A 22,455-nucleotide genomic window follows, 5' to 3' on the forward strand; every position below is an offset into this window, starting at 1 on the left:
TTTTCTTTTTGTATTATTGTATGTTGCCTTTCTCATAAGTGCCCATCTTAAAGCATGTATACTGAAGTGCAATTAATGTCTAAAGCTGTAATGAATTGGTCTCTGCTGTGTTTTTCTTCTAACCTTCAGGAGAAGAGTTGTGCAGTGGTCTAATTACCAGCTGCACTCTAAAATGCCCTTTTGGCTTCCAGACTGACATTCACGGCTGTGATGTTTGCCAGTGTCGCCCGCGTCACAAGAAGTGCAAGGCTGTGGCCTGTGCCAAGGAATGCCCATTCGGCTACATGTAAGTAAAAAACAATAATCTGATGCACAGAAGTAACAACAAGAAGTGCAGTTTCTGTTAAACATTTATTGTTAGTTGTACATCAAGTGGTCAAATGTCTTCAAACTTCATGAAAAGCCATAAAGCTCTTCCTGTTATGACCACAAGAACTTGTATTTGAGCCGGATTGGGACTGTTAGTTTCACTTTAAGGCAATTTCGAAAAAGGTTAACTACATGACATGTTAGGTTTTCTTTTAGCTTTTAAGGATTAGCATAAGAATACGTCTTCTTTAGTCTCCACTTCACTGAGGTAATGATATAGTTCCATAAAAGTCCAGACCATTGTTATCTTTCATTTTATGTCATTGTTACCCCAATGATTTTCGAAACTGTCAGGGCAGGCAGCAGTCATTAGTTGTCACAAACTGAAGCGAATCCCGCACTGTTCCTAAAACGGTCTGGAGAAATTGTGAATGACAAAATGATCCCCTGCGCTATGCTTTGCTTGTTTGTGCCCGACTGCGAGTTTGGAGCTGACAGCTAATTAGAGCCGCCTCAGATCAGCGTCTCTGATTGCGCCGCGTAAAGGATGAGCTGCGATAGCGAAGCTGAACACCTAATCTACACAACACCATGTATTGACACCACTGCGAATAAACACTGCTGTTCCACGTCTGCAAAAAAAATGCTCCAATTATGCAGGCAGATCGCTGAACCAATTTGTAAAAACTTTTGTGGAGCTGTGCAGTCGGCAGGTTAAAGAGACACCTTGTGACGAATGGAGATGAGAAAGAAGTGCAGGAAAGTGTGTGCCACTTCTTTCAGTGACTGATGTCTGATTGTCTGTTTTTTTTTTTTTTCGTGTTTTCTATTCAAATGATAGTGAAGAGAAAAACAGGGAGAAGGATTGGGAACTGTTACGAGCCGCATTTAAACTCCAAAAACCCGTATGAGCACCACCACTCAATGACGTGTCGGAGTATATAATGTTTGAGGATGTTGTTTAAACAAATTGTGCTACATGTTTCTACACACAACCATGTAATACCATGCTCTAACCAAGCATGTTTCCCAAAAGCATCACTGGTCATCTATGGTCACAAGTTCCATTGATAAAAACATACTGTAGTTCAACAATACAATGTTTCCTGAAACCATAGATGAACATTCACAAACAGCTTTGCAAAGTTGTGTTCGAAGCTACAGCTCTTGACCTGGGGTCAGAAGCATAACTTCTTTTTAGTATGACATGCAGACTTAAATAGATTACTCACTTGAGCAAAATAAGCAGGGCCGGAGTGGGGCCACTTTTCAGCCCGGGAGTTTCAGGCCCAAGACCGGCCCACTTTTTCCATGGTGGAATTCCAAATTAGCACTTTGTCTAAATTGGATAAATGAAGCAACAGTTCAGCTCTTACTATCGTGTAGTTTGTATTAATACCATGGGTTAACAAATAATGTAAAAGTTAAATAATAATTCACTTAGACTTTATAAGAAGCAATTACGACTTTATTTCACACAATTCTGACTTTATATTTCGCAATTCTGACTTTATAACGCGACTTTATATCACAATTCTGACTCTATATCTTGCAGTTCTGACTTTATAAGCAACTGCAACTTTATTTCACGCAGTCCTGAATTTATATCTTGCAATTCTGACTTTATAAGAAGCAATTGCGACTTTATTTCACACAATTCTGAATTTATAACACACATTTGCGACTTTATATCACACAATTCTGACTATATATCTTGCAGTTCTGACTTTATAAGCAATTGCGACTTTATAGCACGCAATTCTGACTTTATATATCGCAATTCTGACTTTATAACACGCAATTGCGACTTTTTTCACGCAATTTTGACTTTATATCTCGCAATTCTGAGAAATAAAGTCAGAATTGCGAGATGTAAACTCGCAATTGTGAGATAAAAAGTCGCAATTATCTTTTAAAATGTTTTATTCTGTGGCTTAAAAAAAGCTTCCATACCTCCTGGCCTCTTCCTCCCATCCATCCTCCCTGACGCGTTACGGTAGGGCCGGCCCAGCTATCGGTAGGCGCCGACGGTGCCGCGGTAGCCTACCTGAGAAAACGTTTTGGAAAAGATGGGCTATGGACCCAACCAACTCTATAGGAGGGGAGGGAAGAACTCCTTCACATGGTACAATCCATGCAGAGGCTGCGCGCTGCGGTGTCAGAATGCGAAACGTGTGTAGCCTATGTAACTAACGTAACATTGAAATGTGAAAAAAAATAAATAAATCCTCGACCGGTCCAAAAGTGAAGCGGCCCACCGGGAATTCTCCCGATTCTCCCGATTAGCCACTCCGGGCCTGAAAATAAGCAAATGTAGTAGTCTACATCTTTCATTCCATTTACATGCAAATTTCATTCTACGTCTTAGTTTGTCAAGAGACTTAGTGGCATTTTAAAAAGTGTGTGTTTGAGTTAGTGCTGAACCCCGTAGTATGACGTAAGTGGGAACCTGCAATTGAATCAAACATCTGGAAATAAAGCAAACATAAAGCTATGAGGAGTGAGATTTGAGACCAATGAGATTTCACTGTGGACGGAGCTATCTAGCAATTGATCACAGTTGATGTTGAGCACAACCAATCCCGCCTCAGGTTGGAGCTGTGACGTAGTGGTTAGCACACATGCTCCTGACATGTTGCACTCTGGTGCTTATATGGGAAATGCAGGTTCCAATTTGGCCTGCGTCGAGAACCAATCCCATTTCCGCTTCATCTCCCTCATGATTTCCTCCTCTCTACTGTCTTTATAATAAAAAAAAACAGGCAAAAAATGGTATCATTTTTGTTATTAGGTGTACTGTTCCTTTAAAATATAATAAAGACCATAATGACAAGTGCAGAGAATAAGGCAGCAGTGTTAGCTGGTCTTGCACCTCTATAGTCTCCTATCTGAGACTCGTTCCCTCAAGCGTGGTTGAATAAAGAAGAGTCTTTATTTATCAGAGTTCGGCCCTTGGCCCATCTTTGTCTCTTTTCCCCCTCAATTCTGCCGTCATGAATGAGCACACAAGTGCAAATGCTTGCATCTCAGATTCTAATTTTAGATATCTATTTATGCCCCCTCAAAGTTATGGCTGAGGATCAAGCTTGCGTCCTGAATAATGCATGCAGCTTAGCGCAGATTTCCTCCTCTTGCACAAAGAATATTGATATTCCCCACTGCTGACATCATACCTGATAGCTCCTTATCACCAAACCAAATACGCACTGCACATGGCTGCTTCTCAGCCCTATTATTCATCTGATAAGAGCAGATAGGGGGATGTGGGACAAGCGTGTGTGTGTGTGTGTGTGTGTGTGTGTGAGATGGGCAGTTGGGGTTCAGGCCAGTGCGTCTGTAAGAGTGTGTTCTCCAAGGAAGGTGCCTTGGACTTCAAGGAGCATTTTGATCGGTCGGTTTGGTTAGTCATCTTTAATGTGCCATCTGCTGACAGGACTTCATGTAAGGTCAACAAAGACTCTCTCTTTCTTTCCTCTCTCTCCTTCTCGCTCTCTGTTCCAGTGTTAACGGATGACATTGGGCCGTGTCTTTGGCACCTGGTGTATAATGCCAAGCTTTGATGTGCCAGTGACAAAGTGTGCTGAGTGTGTGTACTGACTCTTTATAAAGTCCATATGTCTTGAAGAGTTATTTTAAAGGTGCACTAAGTCATATTTGTGTATGTTACGCTGGCCAATATAACAGCCATTCTGAACCAATACTGACACCTGGTGGTGTGGATCCAGCAATCCACAAATAAAAATGTGGTAATCTCAAGCAGGAAGGAAGCCGACCGGAAGTTGAGGCGAAATGACAAAATAATTAATCAGAATACCTAGCAAAAGTTGCTCCTGCTCCTAGCTCATGGACAGCCCCTACTCACGTACTCCGTCTCTGCAAGATTCGGAAGGGAATGATTCAGATTTCAGCTACTAGAAGACAGACGGGTTGCTCACGTCACATCTACGTTGTCAAGCTCAGTTTGAGTCGGTTTGAGTCTGCGCGTCAGGTACGGAAGTCCTAAAAAATCGCTAAAAATGGGCTTCACTTGTCTCAATTGAGTTCCAATGAGATGGCTCTGTCCACTTATACTGTCTATGGGTAATCTCTGTCAGCTAGAACCTTTTTTTGCTTTGAAAAATGCAAAACGTGAGCAGTGAAATGGGAAAATAACACAAGGGGCCCTATTTTAACGATCTGAAACGCAAGTGTCAAATTGCAAAGCGCAAGTAACTTTGTGGGCGGGTCTTGGCGCTGTTGCTATTTTCCCGGCGGGATAAATGACTCTTGCACCCGGCGCAAATCTAAAAAGGGTTGGTCTGAAGTAGCTTCATTATTCATAGGTGTGGTTTGGGCGTAACGTGAAATAAACCAATCAGAGCGTCATCTCACATTCCCTTTAAGAGCAGGCGCGCTTTTTCTAAAGCGGATTCCTATTGTAACGGCGGATTTGCCAGGCGCGCGCCAGGAGCGGTTCACAGCCGAGGAGAGCAACGCTCTCGTCAGGGACGTTGGGGATGGAGAAACAAGCATGCGCCCTTAAAATAGCATATGAATAACATGCGCAACGCGCCACTGACTTTAAACTATTTTTTCCTGGTTAGTTGCGCAATTGTTTTCTAAACCTGCAAAATAGCATGAAGGAACGTTTGCGCTGGAACACGCCTCCTTTTTTGCGCTGAACCGCCCAGGGAGCGCAAGTTCATTCCCTAGTTTAGCGACGTGCTTCTGTGGAGGGAAAAGCGCGCTTTGCGCGGGTGCAAAATAGGAATGATCCATGCGTCGGTGTACAAAGTCAATTGCGCTGGGTGCAAGATAGGGCCCAAGGTCTTGAGAAGCCTTTTTTAATAGTTAAACTCATTTTAACTTCCGCATCTGCAAAAGACGTGAGCACAACGTTAAAATATGTCCGTCTGGTGCATGTTTACATAGAAAAACGTTGGAAAAGTGGAATGCAAAAAACATGTTCTGTGTGAAAGGCCCCTTAGAATACAGATATGACTGGACTTTCTATATCATTTGCACATACGTAATTTATAAAAAAGTATTATTGTTATATAAAAGTATTTCTATACTATTATACTGTATACTATTGTATACTATACTATTTATGTATTATTTTATTACTTTTTTCTCTTTTAAGCTTTCTTGTTCTTATGTTCTCTTACCAGTAAGAACAAACATGGTTGTGACACCTGCCGTTGTAAGAAATGCCCCGAGTTGCCATGTGACAAGGTCTGTCCAATGGGCTTCCAGCATGATGAGTTGGGCTGTCTGATTTGTCAGTGTAGAGGTAAGCAAAAGTGTTATATATATTTAAAAGTATGGTTCTGTGTTATTTGGTTCTTATAGTAAAATGATAGATACCATCTCAAAGGGTTAGTTCACTTAAAAATGAAAAGTGTCCCATAGTTTACTCACCCTCATTTTATGATGAATGGATGCTCTTTTTTTGCTCTTTTTTAAGTTACTATTCACTCCCATTAATAAGCTTGGAAGAGCCAGGATATTTTTTTAATATAACTCCGATTGTGTTTTTTGCTGAAAGAAGAATGTCATATACACCTAGGATGGCTTAAGGGAGGCTAAAGTATGGGATAATTTTCATTTTTGGGTGAACTAACCCTTTAACTCCGAGGATGAGCCACATTTGACATAATTTTAGGATAAATGCACAGCTGATAATGCACATCATTTTAATTCTAGTTGTTACGTTGCTATCAATCACTCACTAATTAGTAAATGAACCAAGCAAGTGAATATTTTGAATTAGCTTTAAAAATATATATATTTTCTGTTTCATTTTGAGTACAATTTTAATAGTTTTATATTTTTATTTAGCTTTTATTTATTTTTACATCAGTTATAGTTTTAGTAATTATATAACTTAAGTTTATTTTATGTTGCATATCTAATTTAATTTTTTTCCAGCTGCGGAAAAAAATCTGTAGATGTTGTTAACCATAACAACACTTTAATGAATTACATTACTTTCAAAATTGTTTATTCGGTTTAATAACATTAATAATTATAATAATTTGTTACAGATTAGTGACTTTTCTCATACACAATAAGCCACTCAAGGCCATGCAATTATTATTATTATTATTTTATTTTTTCAGACACATGAACATTCTTGGTAAAATCACTGTATTTGATGTCTTATTGCTTTAATGCATAAGAAAAATCTGTTTTAATGCCTAAATCTGTCTTGATTTAGACAACTAACATGGAATAACAAAACTAGCAAAAATAACAAGTTTATTATTTTTCCCTCCATGGCCAGAGGTGATCTAGTGCTATAGTACATGGCCCCATACAGCTGAATCGATATGCTGAGGTGTTCATTCTGTAATTTTAAGTGTGAGCCATGTGCACATAGAGCACTGCTGGGCCTCGTGTTCACAGAGACCGAGACATGGTCTCCAGCATGACTCATCCCCCTTTCCCATATTTCCCATTTATATTGAGGGCCACCTGTTGTACATACAAAAGCCAGGCCCACAGTTACTCACACTCCTCCATTATTCATACGGCTCTTGTGTCCTCATTTGATTCATCTTCAATAATGAAGCTGGCACGTGCGATATTCACAAACTCTGTCCGTTTTAATGAGACGAGAGCGTGAGGAAAAATACCCTTATTTTAATCTCTCTCACGTTGAATTTTTGAAACGTGAATCCTCCTTATATCACCCAGACAGGATTTTAATCAATGTGAAATGGTTCTGTGATATTGACTGGGGCCTGGCTGGAGCCGTGCCGCTGTTATAGAGAGGCAGTGAGAGGTGACGCTCTTGGCAGATAGAATGAGATTTGAGAATGTTTTGTGCTGTGGGGTTTGGAGCGTGCAAAGCATTGCTTGCATATTTTGTCATTTCACGCTGTTTGTGGAGCAGCCAGTGAAAATGTTTCACTGAAGAGGTCAAATGTCTGGAATATAAATGCAAAAATTATTCAGGGAATCCTCTAGCTTTCCCGTTTCACTATTAATATGCCAAATAATCCATCAAGACTTGACTCTGAACAAACATCTGCTCTGTGTCATAAATAAAACATCCTCTAAATGCATTTTAATTGTGATCTGCTTTCACTGCAAAGCAGAAGTTCTCAACCCAGATTTTACAGTTGGCATCAAGTGGCGACCCAACACGGCATTTTTCTTTACCACGCAAAAGCTATTTTGAAGATTCCCTAAAAAAAAAAAAAATCAGAGATCAAAAAACACTTTCATTTTCCATAATATACATTGCAGCATCACCTCTTCTCAAAGTGTCTGAAACAGTTCAATAAAGAATCCAGTCTCTCTAAACTCCTCCTTTCCGAGAGCCTACTCTGCTCTGATTGGTCAGATGGCCCAGTCTGTGACTGTTTTACCGCTTACAGCACTTGTCGGAAACTACACGTCCATTACCATTTCTAAATTTCAGCTCCGGAGTCTTCTTCCACACTTGATACACAGTGATACAAACCATAATAATCGTAGTACAATTCCTTTGGAAGTAAAAGTCCATGCAAAGTCAATTTGCTTTCTTCTCCACATATCAACAACACCAACTAAACTACAGTGTTTGATGGCGGGTCAAAGTAGATGTCGTTTGCAGGCAGCCAATGAAGACTGGATGGCATTATGCAAATTTGTTACAAACCTACATAGATTTGCGCAGAAAGTAAGACAGGAATTACTGACAAATCCTTTCAGGCAGTTCAGAGTTGGTTCTTTCTTTTGGGAGACAAAAACCCCATTAATCTTGCACTTTGTAGACCTTTTACATTCGCAGACAGCTGTATTACACACTGATGAACGTGATTTCACCAGGTACAACATGTTTCAACATCTATGTCGACTCTGGAACAACATTGCAATCAACCAATCCGTTTTAAGGGACAAGTTTACAGTTTATGTCAAGTTTTGGCTTAAAACCAGGGTTAGGTGTTTCTACATCAGTGTTATTCACCTATCATTTCCCTCTGATTTTAGGGGAAAAGTTATGGGTAGGGTTAGGTTTAGGGGTGGGGATAGGGTTAGGACAAAATTTTCAGACAAGAATGTTGATCCAGGAACATTGGCAAAATCACAGTGACCATTACACGTACATGAAAGGGTTGAATCATTCAGTAGGTACTGGTTCATTCAAAGCACCACCTGACCATCGTGGTTCTGCCTCAGTATTTGTGTAGGCTCTATGAAGGCAGAAAGGCAGCTGCTGTGTTTATTGTTCATTCATTTGTTTCTCTGTGCAGATCAGAGTTCGTCGTCTGTGACTCCAGCAGTGAAATTGGGCTCCTGCCTGTCTATGGACGGCCGCAGGCACGAGAATGGGCAGAGCTGGCATGACGGATGCAGGGACTGTTACTGCCATGCTGGGAGAGAAATGTGTGCCCTTATTTCTTGCCCGGTGCCCCCTTGTGATAACCCCACCATCCGACCCGGCCACTGTTGCCCCACCTGCCCAGGTGAGTCAACACTGCAACATACTGACAATCTCCGTAGATACTCAAAGATGCCTTTTACATGTTCAAATATTGATTATCTCTCTCAGAAGAGTCCAGTTCCCATAAGCCAGAGCTGAGCGAGGCGTCCGTGTGTTTGGCCCCTGGTGGAGAGTACTTTGTGGAGGGAGAGACGTGGAACATTGACTCCTGCACTCAGTGCACCTGCCACAGCGGACGTGTGCTCTGTGAGACGGAGGTGTGCCCGCCCCTCCTCTGCCACAGTCCAATCAGAACGCAGGATTCCTGCTGCCCTCACTGTCCAGGTGTGCTGTCAACAAAAACCTTTACATTTGAAAAAGGTCATCAGACCTGCTCTAACTTGCCAAAAACAAGGTCAAAAAGAAGTAAAAGTGGCTGTGATATTTGGATCTTGTATTAGAAGAATTACGGGCATCATTTTTTATTAAAAGATTCATCATTGTGAGGGAGCATATGAGACACCTTTGACTGGAGGAAAGTTAACAAAATGTGAATGTGCATAATGCATGGGTTTTTTGGAAAGGATGAATACTGCATGGGCGCTGGAGTACATGATCCACACGATGAGCCGAAGGGATGACAGAGGAATAGAATGGATCACATTTCAGAAAATGTTTCTGCAACTAAACTATAGAATACTTCTTTTTGCTCTTCAATGCCGCTGAAATCATTTTCAGCTTTCTAAATGAAAGGGGGAGATTAAGATGTGTTTCAAGCTTGTATTGTTTGAGGTGCTATGAATATTTATGTGTTTTTATGTTTTAGTCAATGTATGTTGACATTTCTTGCTTCAGTTAGAAGAGAAACCGCGTTATAAATTTATCACTCTCACTTTAATATGGAGAAAATACATCCCCAGATAAATATGCTTATCTTGTAAATATTGGCAAATTTTCAGCTAAAATTCAAAGCTTTACTGTAATTGCTGACTGTCAAATTAATTTAAGCTTTTCAACTGGATGTCACTGAAATCAAGGTCTTTGCAATTTGGAGGCCTGTTTCCAAAGAACTGTTGTTATATTTATAAAAAGTGTGTATAAAAGTATTATATATATATATATATTTATTCAGCAAGGATGCAATAAATTCATAAAAAGTGACAGTAAAGACATTTATGTTACAAAATATGTCTATTTCAGGGGTGCAAACAGCGCGCTTTTCGGCGCCTCCCGCTTTTTTCACGTCCGTTTGGGTGACTTGTGTGAATAGAGTTTTTTTTTAAGGGGGGGGGGGGGTCTGAGAGGGTCTGATTATAATTTAACCAACAGTAATTCTGGATTGCATCCACCAACAAGTAAATAGGAAATAGCGAATCAGAACACTGCGCGCCAAACCAGCAGTATGTGCGCAAGCGTGAACCACTAGTGTTTCTGTCTCACTCTGGATCTGCCACTGCATCACATTTCTCCCTGCGTGGCGTGGAGTGTCCGTTTTTATGTCCGCTCTCGTGTTAACTGGTCAGAGCTTGTGTTAGAGCACAATGCCTGCGTGACACACACACACACTTCTCGAGCCGCGCCGAAACCGCGTGCTAGAAATAGAACCGCAACCGACGCCTATTTTTCACGCGACACGCAAGAGTGTTGGAAGTTTCCAGACAAAATAGAAGGCGCAAATACATATTAATAAGTTACATTTTGATGCATGAAAGTCTCTCGGTTTTGACAAATGCATATTTGTAATTTAAAAAATAGGCCTATCGATTTTTTCGAGTAATTTCAGCCGTCACCATGGTAACCCGGGACGGAACCACAATCGCCGCGAATCGCGGCCACCCCGGCGGCACGTCAACATGGTTACAGATGGCAGAGAGATGCAATCTTTCCCCGGAATACCCGCCCAGCCAGTGCTTGAAGTGCGTCAGAAACAGAGCGCGCGCGCGATCAGTTGTTGGTAATTTGTTGTGTAGTGTGCGCGACGCCGCATCCAATGTAGACATTGCTTTTTTTTGAGGGCGCTTAACACACAGGCTCGTAGAAACGGCCCTGGCAGCTCGCGCCAGTTCTAGACACGGTGAAAGTTTCCTGATTGTGACGGATGGCCGAATTTACATGACACATTATAAATGAGCATTATAGTCTGCGATAGATACAGAGCCAAAAAGAAGAGAAGAGGATAAAAGGGGATAAAGACAGAGGTAAAGTCATGTAGTGAATGAACAGTTTATCTAATTGCATGGGAGTAAGATACTATAATTTCATGGCAGTTATTTTTACCTTAAACTTAATGTAAGCAGTTCTGAGAGCTCCAGAGTCCAGACTGTGTGATTTTGTAACAATCATGTCAGTTTTAAGACGCATTATTTATTATCACTTTTTTATTAATGTTTTACCCTACAGTTGTGCAGTTTTGGGGGGAATACAGTACAGGCCAAAAGTTTGGAAACATTACTATTTTTAATGTTTTTGAAAGAAGTTTCTTCTGCTCATCAAGCCTGCATTTATTTGATAAAAAATACAGATTTGTTTTTTTAATATTGTGATATATTATTACAATTTAAAATAATTGGTTTTCAATTTATTATACTTTAAATTATAATTTATTTCTGTGATGCAAAGCTGAATTTTCAGGATCATTACTCCAGTTTTCAGCATGTGACATCCGGTCTATCACATGATCCTTTAGAAATCTGATTTATTATGAGTGTTGGAAACAGTTCTGCTGCCTAAAATATTTGATGAATAAAAGGTTAAAAAGAACTGCATTTATTCAAAATAATTAAAAATATTTTCTAATAATATAAATCTTCTTTACTATCACTTTTTATCAATTTAACACATCCTTGCTGAATAAAAGTATTGATTTATTTCAAAAAAAGAAAGAAAAAAAAACTGAACCCAAATTACTGACCAGTAGAGTATATTGTTGTTACAAAAGATTTCTATTTTTTTTTATTCTTCTTCCTTTTTAATTTTATTTTAATTTTTATTACTTTTTATTCATCAAAGTATCCTAAAAGTATCACACGTTATTAAAAAAATATTAAGCAGCAGAACTGTTTCCAACTTTGATAATGAATCATCATGGAGTAATTACTGGAGTAATGATCCTGAAAATTCAGCTTTGCATCACAGAAATAAATGATAATTTAAAGTATAGGCTAATAAATGGCCTATATTAAGGGTCTCAGTATATTTTCCTGCTATTTTGTCCTTAGCCAATCACATGCCTGATGCTTGTATTTTGTTTATTAGTTTCTATGCAGATGCACTAGGCCTACCCTACACAATTACCCCAATCATCCTAGAATTATTAATTCTTTACAAAAAGAGCTATTCAAATCATCCGGTGAAATTGTTTTCAGGAAGTAGCAGTAAAGCAAGAAGAAGAAGTGGAAGATAGTTTTTCTAAATTTCATTTGACTATGTGCCTATAGGGGTGGGTGGGTTGGGGATGGTGGCAATGTAGTATCTGGATATTTGCCGCGGGACGAGGGCTTCGATTACCTCTTTCTTTTTTGACCATACATGTGTTTGCACCCCTGCTATTTCAAAAGTAAATGCTGTTATTTTGAACTTTCTATTCATCGAAGAATCCTGAAAAAATGTATCATGGTTTCCATGAAAAATATTTACAGTAGCACCACAACTGGTTTCAGTATTGAATGACTGTGAAGGATCATTTGACACTGAAGACTGGAGCAATGAAAATGCAGTATTTTACATCACAGAAATATACTACATTTTAATGTGTATTTAAATAGAAAACAGTTATTTTAAATTATAATACTTTTTCAGAATATTACAGTTTTACTGTATTTTTGATCAAATAATTGAAGAAATAAAAAAATCTTACCGTCCCCAAACTTAAGAGAATAACGGCATGTTAAACGAGTTTCCGGTGCACAAGAATACATCTGTGAATACAGGTCTGGCTCCAGTTTAGAATTGAATGCCCACTTTTCATAATCAGTTCCCAATGGATAAAATAAAGTTTTACTCTATTTCACTCTGGAATATGTCACATTATGTTTAAGAAATGCCTAGTATTGTAATAAATCCATTTATATGTCTCTCTTCAGATGACCCAGTCACCCCTCAGACGCCCAGTAACGACAGCATGCCCAGCTACTGCAGGAATGAAGATGGTGATATCTTCTTGGCCGCTGAGTCCTGGAAGCCGAACGTCTGCTCCAGTTGTGTGTGTCTAGACGGAGCCATCAGCTGCTTCTCCGAGTCGTGCCCACCGGTCAACTGTGCCCGGCCTGTGCTCAGAAAGGGCCAGTGTTGCCCATACTGTCTAGGTATGCACAGCTGAAGATCATATTGCCCTAAGATCAGACAGCCCAGTTTAGTTGCCTTTTGATCATATGTGGGTGTTTATGACACGGTTATGACCGAGCATTTATCCCACCTCTTCACCAGATGCCACGCCGAGGGCCGTGTGTCATTTCAACGGGAAGACGTACATGGATGAGGAGCGATGGGACATTGACAGCTGCACTCACTGCTACTGCCTGCAAGGCCAGACCCTCTGCTCGACTGTCAGCTGTCCTGCGTTACCCTGCCATCAGCCGGTCACCGTGGAGGGCAGCTGCTGCCCCATGTGTCCAGGTCAGGACTTATGTGCTGTGTGTTCAGATAGAGATTAGATCTGATGATCAGAGTAGAACAGACTGAGGGAAAGTGAATCTGCATGGTAAACACATTACAGATCTACTATACAGACGTGGCCAAAAGTGTTGTCGGTGACATCAAGTTTGCTGCTTCAGTTGTTGTGGTGTTGATTAATATTAGCCCAGTCTTTACTGGTAAATTACCGGTAAGAGATCATGTGTGAACAGGAAAAAATCGAAGAAAAAAACAGGACCTTTTCAAAAATACCAGTTAATCGTTTCTGGCAATTTAGAGTCTGCTTTGGGCCAATCATAACGTTTTCATGGAGATGACATGATTTCTCTGCACTGTTTACAGTAAGCTGTGCTGCCTTTTAATAATTTTTCTATGTAAATATGCACTAGATGGACATTTTTTACCTTTTCGCTACATCTCGCAGCTTTTTCAGCATGTCATGCTCAAGACCCGGCCAGGCTTCTTTTCCTTTCATCAGTTCTCTGCAGTTGGATACTATTATGCGCATATCGTGTTTAAAACGCGTTCTGTTTGATCATCCCCTTATGCCTGTCACTCAGACGTCAAAAGATTTTGTCATACTGAACAGATAGTGAAACTAAAGCGCTTCTCCTCGTGCGGGTGAATGTTGAAAACAGTGCAGAGTTTAAAGATAATTTCCGATGGCTGACATCACAGAATTTACCGCTATCTTGGTGCTGATGTGTGAATGGTCTCTTAACGGTAAAAAGCCAGAACGCCGTTGCTTGTGTGAACAGCATATTTGTGTTTTCACTGGTAAAGTCATTCGGGTAATTTTGCTGTAATTTACCAGGATTGCTGAGTGAAAGGGGCTTACGTGTCTAGATTATTGTGCAGATTGATCAGATGTATTTTAAATAATTGCAAAAAGCTTAATTGGCCAAAAACTTAATTTTATCATAAATGCCCAAATTTCACTGTTTTTGCCCATCTCACAAAATGACCAGCTAACATCATTTCACTAATCATGTCGTCAGCACATTGGAAGTGTGAACAAGTACTGTTCAGTAAAATCTTTCTGATTGGTTTTATAAGAGTAGACTGATTGCTGTAAAAGGAGGGAAGAAGTGCTTCCAATCTTTGTGTTCTTGTATTAGCAATGGTTACCTCCAAAGAAAGACGTGCAGCCATGATCGTTTTGCATCAAAATGGCCTCATATGTGAGGAAGTTGCTGCAAAGAATATTGCACCTGAGAGAACCATTTACCGGATCAGGTTCAGGTTCAACAGGCTTCAGGGCGTCCTAGAGTGTGTAGTAAGCGCCAGGACTGTCTTCTCCCGAGGAGTCGGCTATGGAACGCTGTCACCAGGGCAGAGCTGCTCAGTATTGGCAGCATGCGACTGTCAGTGTATCTGTATGCACATTGAAGCCAAGACTTTTGGACAATGGCCTGCTGTCAAGAAGGGCAGTAAAGAAGCCACTTCTCTCCAAGAAAAACATCCAGGACAGACTGAAATTCTGCACACACAAAAATTGGATAGTAGAGAACTGGTGCAGTTATTTTCTCTGATGAAGTTTGGGACATCTGGAAAATCGTTTGACCATAGAAGGAAAGGTGAACGCTACCATGAGTCCTGTGCTGTGCCAACAGTGAAGCATCCTTAGACCATCCATGTTTGGGGTTGCTTTTCATCCAAGGGCATGGACCTCTCTCACAATTCTGCCCAAAAACACTGCTATGAATAAAGAATGGTATCAAAACATCCTGCAAGACCAACTTCTGTCAATGCTCCATAAGCAATTTGGTTACTATTTTTCTATTCTGCTGACATAATCAAGCGGGCGGGGCAAATAAGTTTAACCAATAAAATATTTATTTACTACTCAATCAAATCCTGATGGATAACATCAAACCCTGCCCTACATTATTTCCCACTAAATATTCTTTTTCATTCTACAATACATCATGTTACTGGAGGTAATAGCTGCTTTATTCGCAAATTGTTTGCAAGTTTTTTCCCGCACAAACTGACTAGAATAAATCTCTTATCTAAGTACCCTTCAGTTTTGCTCATACGTTTCTCTCTCTTTTTCATGCTCTTTTTTAATCTCACTGACTCTCTCTCTCTCTCTCTCTCTCTCTCTCTCTCTCTCTCTCTCTCTCTCTCTCTCTCTCTCTCTCTCTCTGGCTCTCTTAAAGCAGTGTTTACTTAGAACATTCTCTCTAATTGAATGGGTCTTTCGTCTAAATACGGACTCGTTGAGATGAATCATTTAAAAGAATTGATTAAGTCGAAGCTGGGCAGAGGCTAAATTAGCTCTCTTTGCATTTGGGAGATAATGTCATTGATCACGGCCCTCTTTATTGCTGTGTCACTTGGCTCTGGATCAGTGAGTGGGCTGAGAGTGGTGTCGTGTGCACTCTGGGTAATCACTCATCCTTTGGTGCTTTCACATTCAAAGATACAGCTCTGAAGATGAGCTTTTAATTAGACCACGGCCCGCAATTTCACACTGACCCGAATCTTGTTTGTTCTGAGTGGGCACTTCTCAACTCCTCTTAATGTAGTTACAATTTGTATTATGTGCTTTTTGTGTGTGTGTGTGTTTCTCAGTAACACACTCTTCTCTCTTTGTTTCATTCTTTGTGTACCCATGTCTCTGATGTTTTAATTCCAGAGAGCTACGCTCCCACAAACGTGCCCATCGAGAAGACGGACCAACGGGGAGACAAGCAGAGACATCAACCAGCCTGGCCGACTCATAGCGAAAACGATATAATGCCACAGTTCAGAGGTTCGTATGAGAAAATTATATATAGACAGTAAATCTTTGTTGTGTTGTCTTTTGTGAATTGCTGAAAATACTTGATTTCTCAGACAGACTTGAATCAGTCTTAATTGACTTAAATGGAATGGACATGTTATAAACCAAAATCTATCATAATCCAATTTATAATTCAATGCGTATCTCAGCGTTGCCACAAGGGGTGCTATTGCTAGCTTTAGTGTAAACTGTCTTCTATAGTCAGTATTCTGGTTCATTCTGCTTGTAATTTTGAAGAGAATCTTGGTTAAAAAGTTACTTAGTCAATAGTTAAGCTGTTTTACTTAAGATACTAAGTTACAAATTTAAGATTAACTCTTTTCCCGCCAATGACGGAATTTTCCGGGATTTATGACACAACACTATGATGACACACGTTATGAAACTTACCCACATTCAACAGTTGTTAAAAAAGAATGCATGTAGCTATAATAAAATGGTTTCTTTTTGTTTAAAGGCAGATGCCCTGTTCTTTCTTTTTATATATTGTGTGTTCAGATATTCATACAACATAATATTCTGGGGGCCATCAAAGAATGCGGGGAAAGAGTTCAGTTTATAGATTAAATGTTTATAACTAATTATAATGTCTTTGAACAATTTCATGTACTTGTGCTATAGAATTAGCAAGAATTCTGTGGCGTTTGAAGTAATTTGAATCAAACGTCACTGTCAAGAGTTTCACAAAGCTGGCTGTTTGTTTCTTTTGATTTCCTCTGATAGCAATCTGTAATTTCTACTTGATTTTTCATGTGTTTCTTTAGTTAAGGCTGATGTGAGTGGGAGTCTGTCTGTCAAGACTGGCATTTGCCTTAATTGCTGATATAGACGTCTGACATTTCCTACTTTACAATCAAGCCATATTTGCATTTCATATGGCAAGATTGAATTTTGAATTGTTCTAAATCACCTCAGTGAGTCAATGCTTAATGAGTCACTGCTAACAGGTGCAAAATATGCCAACAGTTGCGCTGTGGGTTGTTTCAGGTGACTTTGGAAGTTTGCAGATGCCCTACCTAGATGGCAAGACGCCATTGCGCAGCGAGGATGCTGGTCTGCACTGGGCCTGGGTGGCATTGCCCATCCTAATGATGATGCTCACTATCGCCGCCCTGCTGTTGGTTAACCAGCGCAAGCAGTGGATTCCTATGCCTTGCTACCGCACGCCCAATAAGGTGCACGGCTATTCATCACAGTTCACTACATGGATAAAATCACAATTTTAACAAGATGCAGAATTGCAATTTGAACGCAACAATGAACGGAATTAATTGAATGTTTGCATAGACGGATTTGTTTGAAAGTTTTGAAAAAAGTTTGAAGGTTTATAGGCCTTAAGGCCAGTTCACACCAAGAACGATAACTATAAAGATAACTATATTAGTATCCACACCAGCGGACAATGTCATTCTGTTTATTCTAAGCGCATGCTTGTCTGTCACTTTAAATGCTCGAGCTCATTAAAAGCATTACAGATTCTGATTGGCTGTAAAAAAAAATATGGTTCATCAGCAGGATAAAATCATTCTGAAAGTGATTCCAACTATATAGTTTCACTGTGCCGTTATCGTTACAGTTTTACGAGTTTGAGAACTATATCTTTTTTGTTGTCTTTATAGTTTTCGTCCTTGGTGTGAACGGGCCTTTATGGAGAGAGAGTGTGATAGATAGATCCTTAGTTTAGCAGTGCTAGTTTAGTATTATTTATGTACTATTTTAAATGAGCTTTTATTTGTATGTTTTTAAGATTTTATTGCAATTTAAGGAGTTTTAGTAATTTTATGTGCTTTTGTCTTTTTTTTTTTCTTTTTTTCCATTCCCAAAATGGTACTTAAGGATGGAATACACTACATGACTTTCATGTATTTGAATAAATCACATACACTACATGAATAAGTATCACACACCACTAGACTTTCAAGTCGTTCACGCAAAAACACGCGCCTGTCATCTAGCGTCAAATGCTTGAGACTGCAAATCTGGGCAAAAGTCCTGTAGTGCATTCCAACCTTTAGTTCCATGCGTATGGAAAATTCCCTCTGTGGTCCAAGACTCACTTTGTTCTTTGTCCTCTCATATGTGCTGTATAGACCACGTGTCTCAATAACCAGCTGGTGTATGTGGACTGCCAGAAGGGGACGAAGGTCCAAGTGGACAGCTCCCAGCGCATGCTTCGCATTGCGGATCCCGACTCAAGATACAGCGGTTACTACAGCATGCAGAAACACAACAACCTGCAAGCTGACAACTTCTACCAGACCGCGTGAGAAACAGGAGAGAGAGAGAGAGAGAGAGAGAGAGTGAGTGAACGAGAAAGAGAGAGACTGAGCCCGTGTTCAGCTGCCAAACCTTTGCGGCACATGGACACCTACTTTAAAATTGTAGAGACGGACAAAGCCACCAAACCAAGTGGGCAGAGAAGAGACCCTGATGCAGAATAACAATTATAATAGTCACATAATTCACTCCAAGCAAATCAAAAAAATATATCACACGTCGACACCCAGAAGTCTCAACAGGAGATGGAAGCCGCACCCATGTAACCGAACCATTACGGAGTGAGAGTGTTAAATTGGAGAGGACTCTTCCAGAATATTTTTGTGAATCAGAGGTATGATAGGTGAGCATCTTTTTGTGTGAGCGTGAGATTTCGTGGATGTTCAGGCACAAGTTGAAGGTAATCGTGAAGTCAAATGTACATCTTTGGGATTAGGACAAGTGGGGCGTTTTTTTGTTTGTTTGTTGTTTTTTTTTTTTTTTAACAATATTTTTCCTGCATTCCTACTTTTTTGTTGGAAAAGAGAGAAATTATTTTAGGAGTGATCATTTTTTGACACAAAAGTGCTTGTGTGAAGACTTAACGCTGAACCAAAGCTTCTCTGTCTGCGGTACCTGATGCGCCATGATGAGGCCGAGGAGGGACGTTCACTTCCCAGAGACAGAGGAGACGCTGGACTGTCTATGGAGCACAGCAAAGAGATGGGTAGAGGGAAAAAAGAGGGAAAATCAGGCGAAAGAAAAAAAAAAGTCTTTTTTTGTAGGAGATGCTACTGTAAGATTTCCCCAGTGCTGTGGGAGAGTTTGGCCATTTTTTATTTCTCTTGTAAAGACAAAAGGAGGAAAACAGAGTAAGCTGCTCTGTGGACATGAGTTCTTCCTGTTAATGGATGTGTGGGATCTCTATATGTTGTATTTCTGCCTACACGTACGAGCGTTTTCCCAGTTAATCATACAAACACCATTTGCTCTTTCTCCCACAACTAAGGAGAGAATGACACTCCTAGCAAATATATATTTTCCTGAAACGAATCTGAGGATTGTGTCACGAGATGCAAGAACATAGCGATAGTGGTTTGGATTTGAGGCTATGCTTTACAAGTGCCGCTTTTCTTTTGCTTTGATTCTGTAAACCTCATTTTGTAGGAATGAAAACCAGTAGTGAGTATCGTTTGCGTCTTTTAAGAAACATTTACCAAGAAAACATAGAATCAAATGGCCTTATTCCTAAAAATGCGAGCAGAACGGATTTTTTTCTGTAAATCGTCTGTAAAAACATTCTTGAGTTTCAAAAATGTAGTAATGTTTCTGTAAATTGTTCAATGAAACTACTTACACCATTTTACACTAGAGATGTAAGCAGAAAAATAGTGAATACGCAAAATTTTTCAAATCAAAAAAGTTCAAGTAAATTGTCGACGCTTGACGTACGAATCATTTAACGAACGATTTCACAAAAGCTTCTGAATTGTCGGCAGTTTTCATACGAATGGACATATTGCTAAATACTAGTATTTCTGCATTTCTGCAAGTTACCAAAAATGTATGAAGTAGGCTAATGTTTTTACAAACATTGATACACGCTCCGAATCACAGGTTATTCGCAACAGTTTCAAAGATTCACAAAGCAGTGTTTTCTCAATTTTCATGGCAAAGCTTCTAAATTGTCTGAAAACTATGGATAAATGATCTTATGAATGATTACTACATACAATACTGGTAGTTCTAAGAAGAATTTACACAAAAAGTTGCAAATTGCTGACAATTTCTGAGTTCTGCGAATGAGTTTTATGAGGAGTTTTATGAATGAAGTCCAAGGGATCTGATGGAATGATTTTTGGTAGGGCTTTCGAGACAAACGTATACTGCTTTTGGATAAATGTTTTCCATTTTCTTTATTTGTACTGTTCACGAAACGGCCTCCTTTTCTGGAAGCTTCGAAACGTTACTGAGGCACCTTTGTGTTCTGGTTTTCTAGCTGAGAACAAATTTGGCTTAATAAATCCAAAGCTATTATAGGAACATTTATGTACATATTACTGCTAGAGTGAAAAGACCTGAAATATTATGTGAGTATATATGTATGTGTGTATATGTGTTCGCGCATGTATGTACAAGTGTGCACACACAAACGCACATGTACGCACACATGACTTCTCTTCATCTGTAAGGTTCTTAGTTCATTTTCCTAATGAATGTATTTATGATTGAGCCAAACGAGAGATTTATATAATGGCAAACTGATGATGACAGGCATTCCATTGCCTTTCTTGTTTGGCGTTTGTTTGGTGGTAAAAAAGCACAGATGATGATGATGATGATGATACAGAAAAAAGACAAACATCTCATTCTATCCTTTATTTTTGTCTGATTTTTTTATCCCCCTGAACGTTTTGGGCCCATGAGAGTCACTTTGGCTTCCAAAATCCAAAATCTGATTATTTGGCTTATTCGGCTCAAATGGTTTTTGTAGTGTGAAATATAAAACCACAAGAAATCTAATTTTCGCACAGTGTGGACAGCCAATTCTATAGATCAAAAAAAAAAAAAGATTTTGTGCGCAGTGTGAACAAAGCCTTTGTTTCTGTAAGTGAAGCAGCGTCATTGCGATCTGACAGCTGAACGATGACGCTCTTGATTCATTGTTTCCTGTCATGAGTCCCTTCAGGTGTCAGAACTACTGGAATGTTTGATGGACATAAGCTGTTGAAGTGAGGGGGTGGGGCAAGGGGAGGGGCAGTGGGAGGGAGAAGGGGCGGGGCTGTTGATTTGTGATAGTTTGTCTTGGTTGTATCTTTATCTATATGTGATATTGTTTGTAGAGCTATACAACTTGGCACTTTTATATAGAGAGAGAAAAGTAACCTATGTGTTTCTTTCTTGTTTTGGTTTGTTTTCTAACTAATCTTCTTAATAGAATAGAGTTGCCCTTGTTTTTTTTACTTTTTCTAAGCCCTTGTGGGACCCTGTGCAGCGACAGTCTCTTGAATCTCGCGAAAACACTTCCAAGTCACATTTTATCCCTTAATCAAATGCAAAAAAATCATTTTTATGACACTTTTCTAAAAATCTGAATAGATTAAATGCAATGCAGCAAATACTGGCATGATGTAGACATATTTTACTTAATTAATATAAATATTTCATTAATATTTTCTCATTACAGGAATAGAAAATGAACGTACTGTCCCTCCATTGACAGCCTACGCAACTACCACTTTTAACCAAATTTTTTACCCGTTTATGTTTTGTATGCACAAAAAACATAATTTACCACTTTATTTACAAAATATTAATCTCTGACGTGCATTTACGCAACAACATGTGCTCTCGCATCAACACAACATGCCTTGGAGATTAATATTGTGTCGCAGTGATTAATTTTATGATGTCTTTACCTTTATGGGGCTTGAAAGTGGTAGTTGCGGAGCTGTCAATGGAGGGACAGAAAGTCATCAGATTTCATCAAAAATATCTTCGTTTGTGTTCAGAAGATGTCTTATGGGTAACGACATGAGCATGAGTAATTAATAACAGAATTTTTGGGTGAACCATCCCTTGAGTTGTCATGAAAATAATGTCCCAATTCCAAAATATAGTTTACGGTTTTATTTTCTTTCTTTTGATGTCGGGCTGAAATATGTTCCAGATATGTCTCCTGATGATACGCTTGTTTCAGAACTTTAACACACGTGTTCACAATATCATTCACTTAATGAGTTTTAACTCACAAACAAGCACTTGCTCTTGAGGATTTAAGGCTAAATACAGAGATCTGGACCTTCACTCCTGTTTATTCTTTACCACGTTTCTGTTTTGTGGAAGTTAAACAATTGATTGGTAGTCCTGTCTTTCAGTCACGGCCAATCAAAAAGCATCAGAGAGACGGTAAACAAGAATTATTAATGGATCGCTGGAGAGAGCATTGCTCTGGAGGACCCAACCACCTTTACAAAAATAAACTCAACAGCATTTCAGCAAGATGCCATCCATATTTAATGAGCAATGTGAAATCTGTGCATAGCCCACTTTCAAGTTCAAATGCAATTTCCACACA

General features: G+C 39.5%; 1 protein-coding gene across 1 annotated transcript in view; it reads left to right on the forward strand.

Annotated features, from left to right (window-relative positions):
• crim1 (cysteine rich transmembrane BMP regulator 1 (chordin-like)) overlaps positions 1-20,935 on the forward strand; it is a 128,046-nt gene extending 107,111 nt beyond the window's left edge. Inside the window, exons 9-17 of the mRNA XM_081347680.1 lie at positions 130-286; positions 5,460-5,581; positions 8,532-8,744; positions 8,831-9,046; positions 12,784-13,005; positions 13,127-13,315; positions 15,975-16,091; positions 17,109-17,296; positions 18,212-20,935. Of these exons, the coding sequence (XP_081203806.1) occupies positions 130-286; positions 5,460-5,581; positions 8,532-8,744; positions 8,831-9,046; positions 12,784-13,005; positions 13,127-13,315; positions 15,975-16,091; positions 17,109-17,296; positions 18,212-18,388 (1,601 nt within the window). The 3' untranslated portion in view covers positions 18,389-20,935. The remainder of the gene's footprint in view (positions 1-129; positions 287-5,459; positions 5,582-8,531; positions 8,745-8,830; positions 9,047-12,783; positions 13,006-13,126; positions 13,316-15,974; positions 16,092-17,108; positions 17,297-18,211) is intronic.
• The last annotated feature ends 1,520 nt before the right edge of the window (positions 20,936-22,455 follow it).

This window comes from Scardinius erythrophthalmus (assembly GCF_964197995.2).
Source record: "Scardinius erythrophthalmus genome assembly, chromosome: 19".
Classification (NCBI taxonomy): Eukaryota; Metazoa; Chordata; class Actinopteri; order Cypriniformes; family Leuciscidae; genus Scardinius; species Scardinius erythrophthalmus.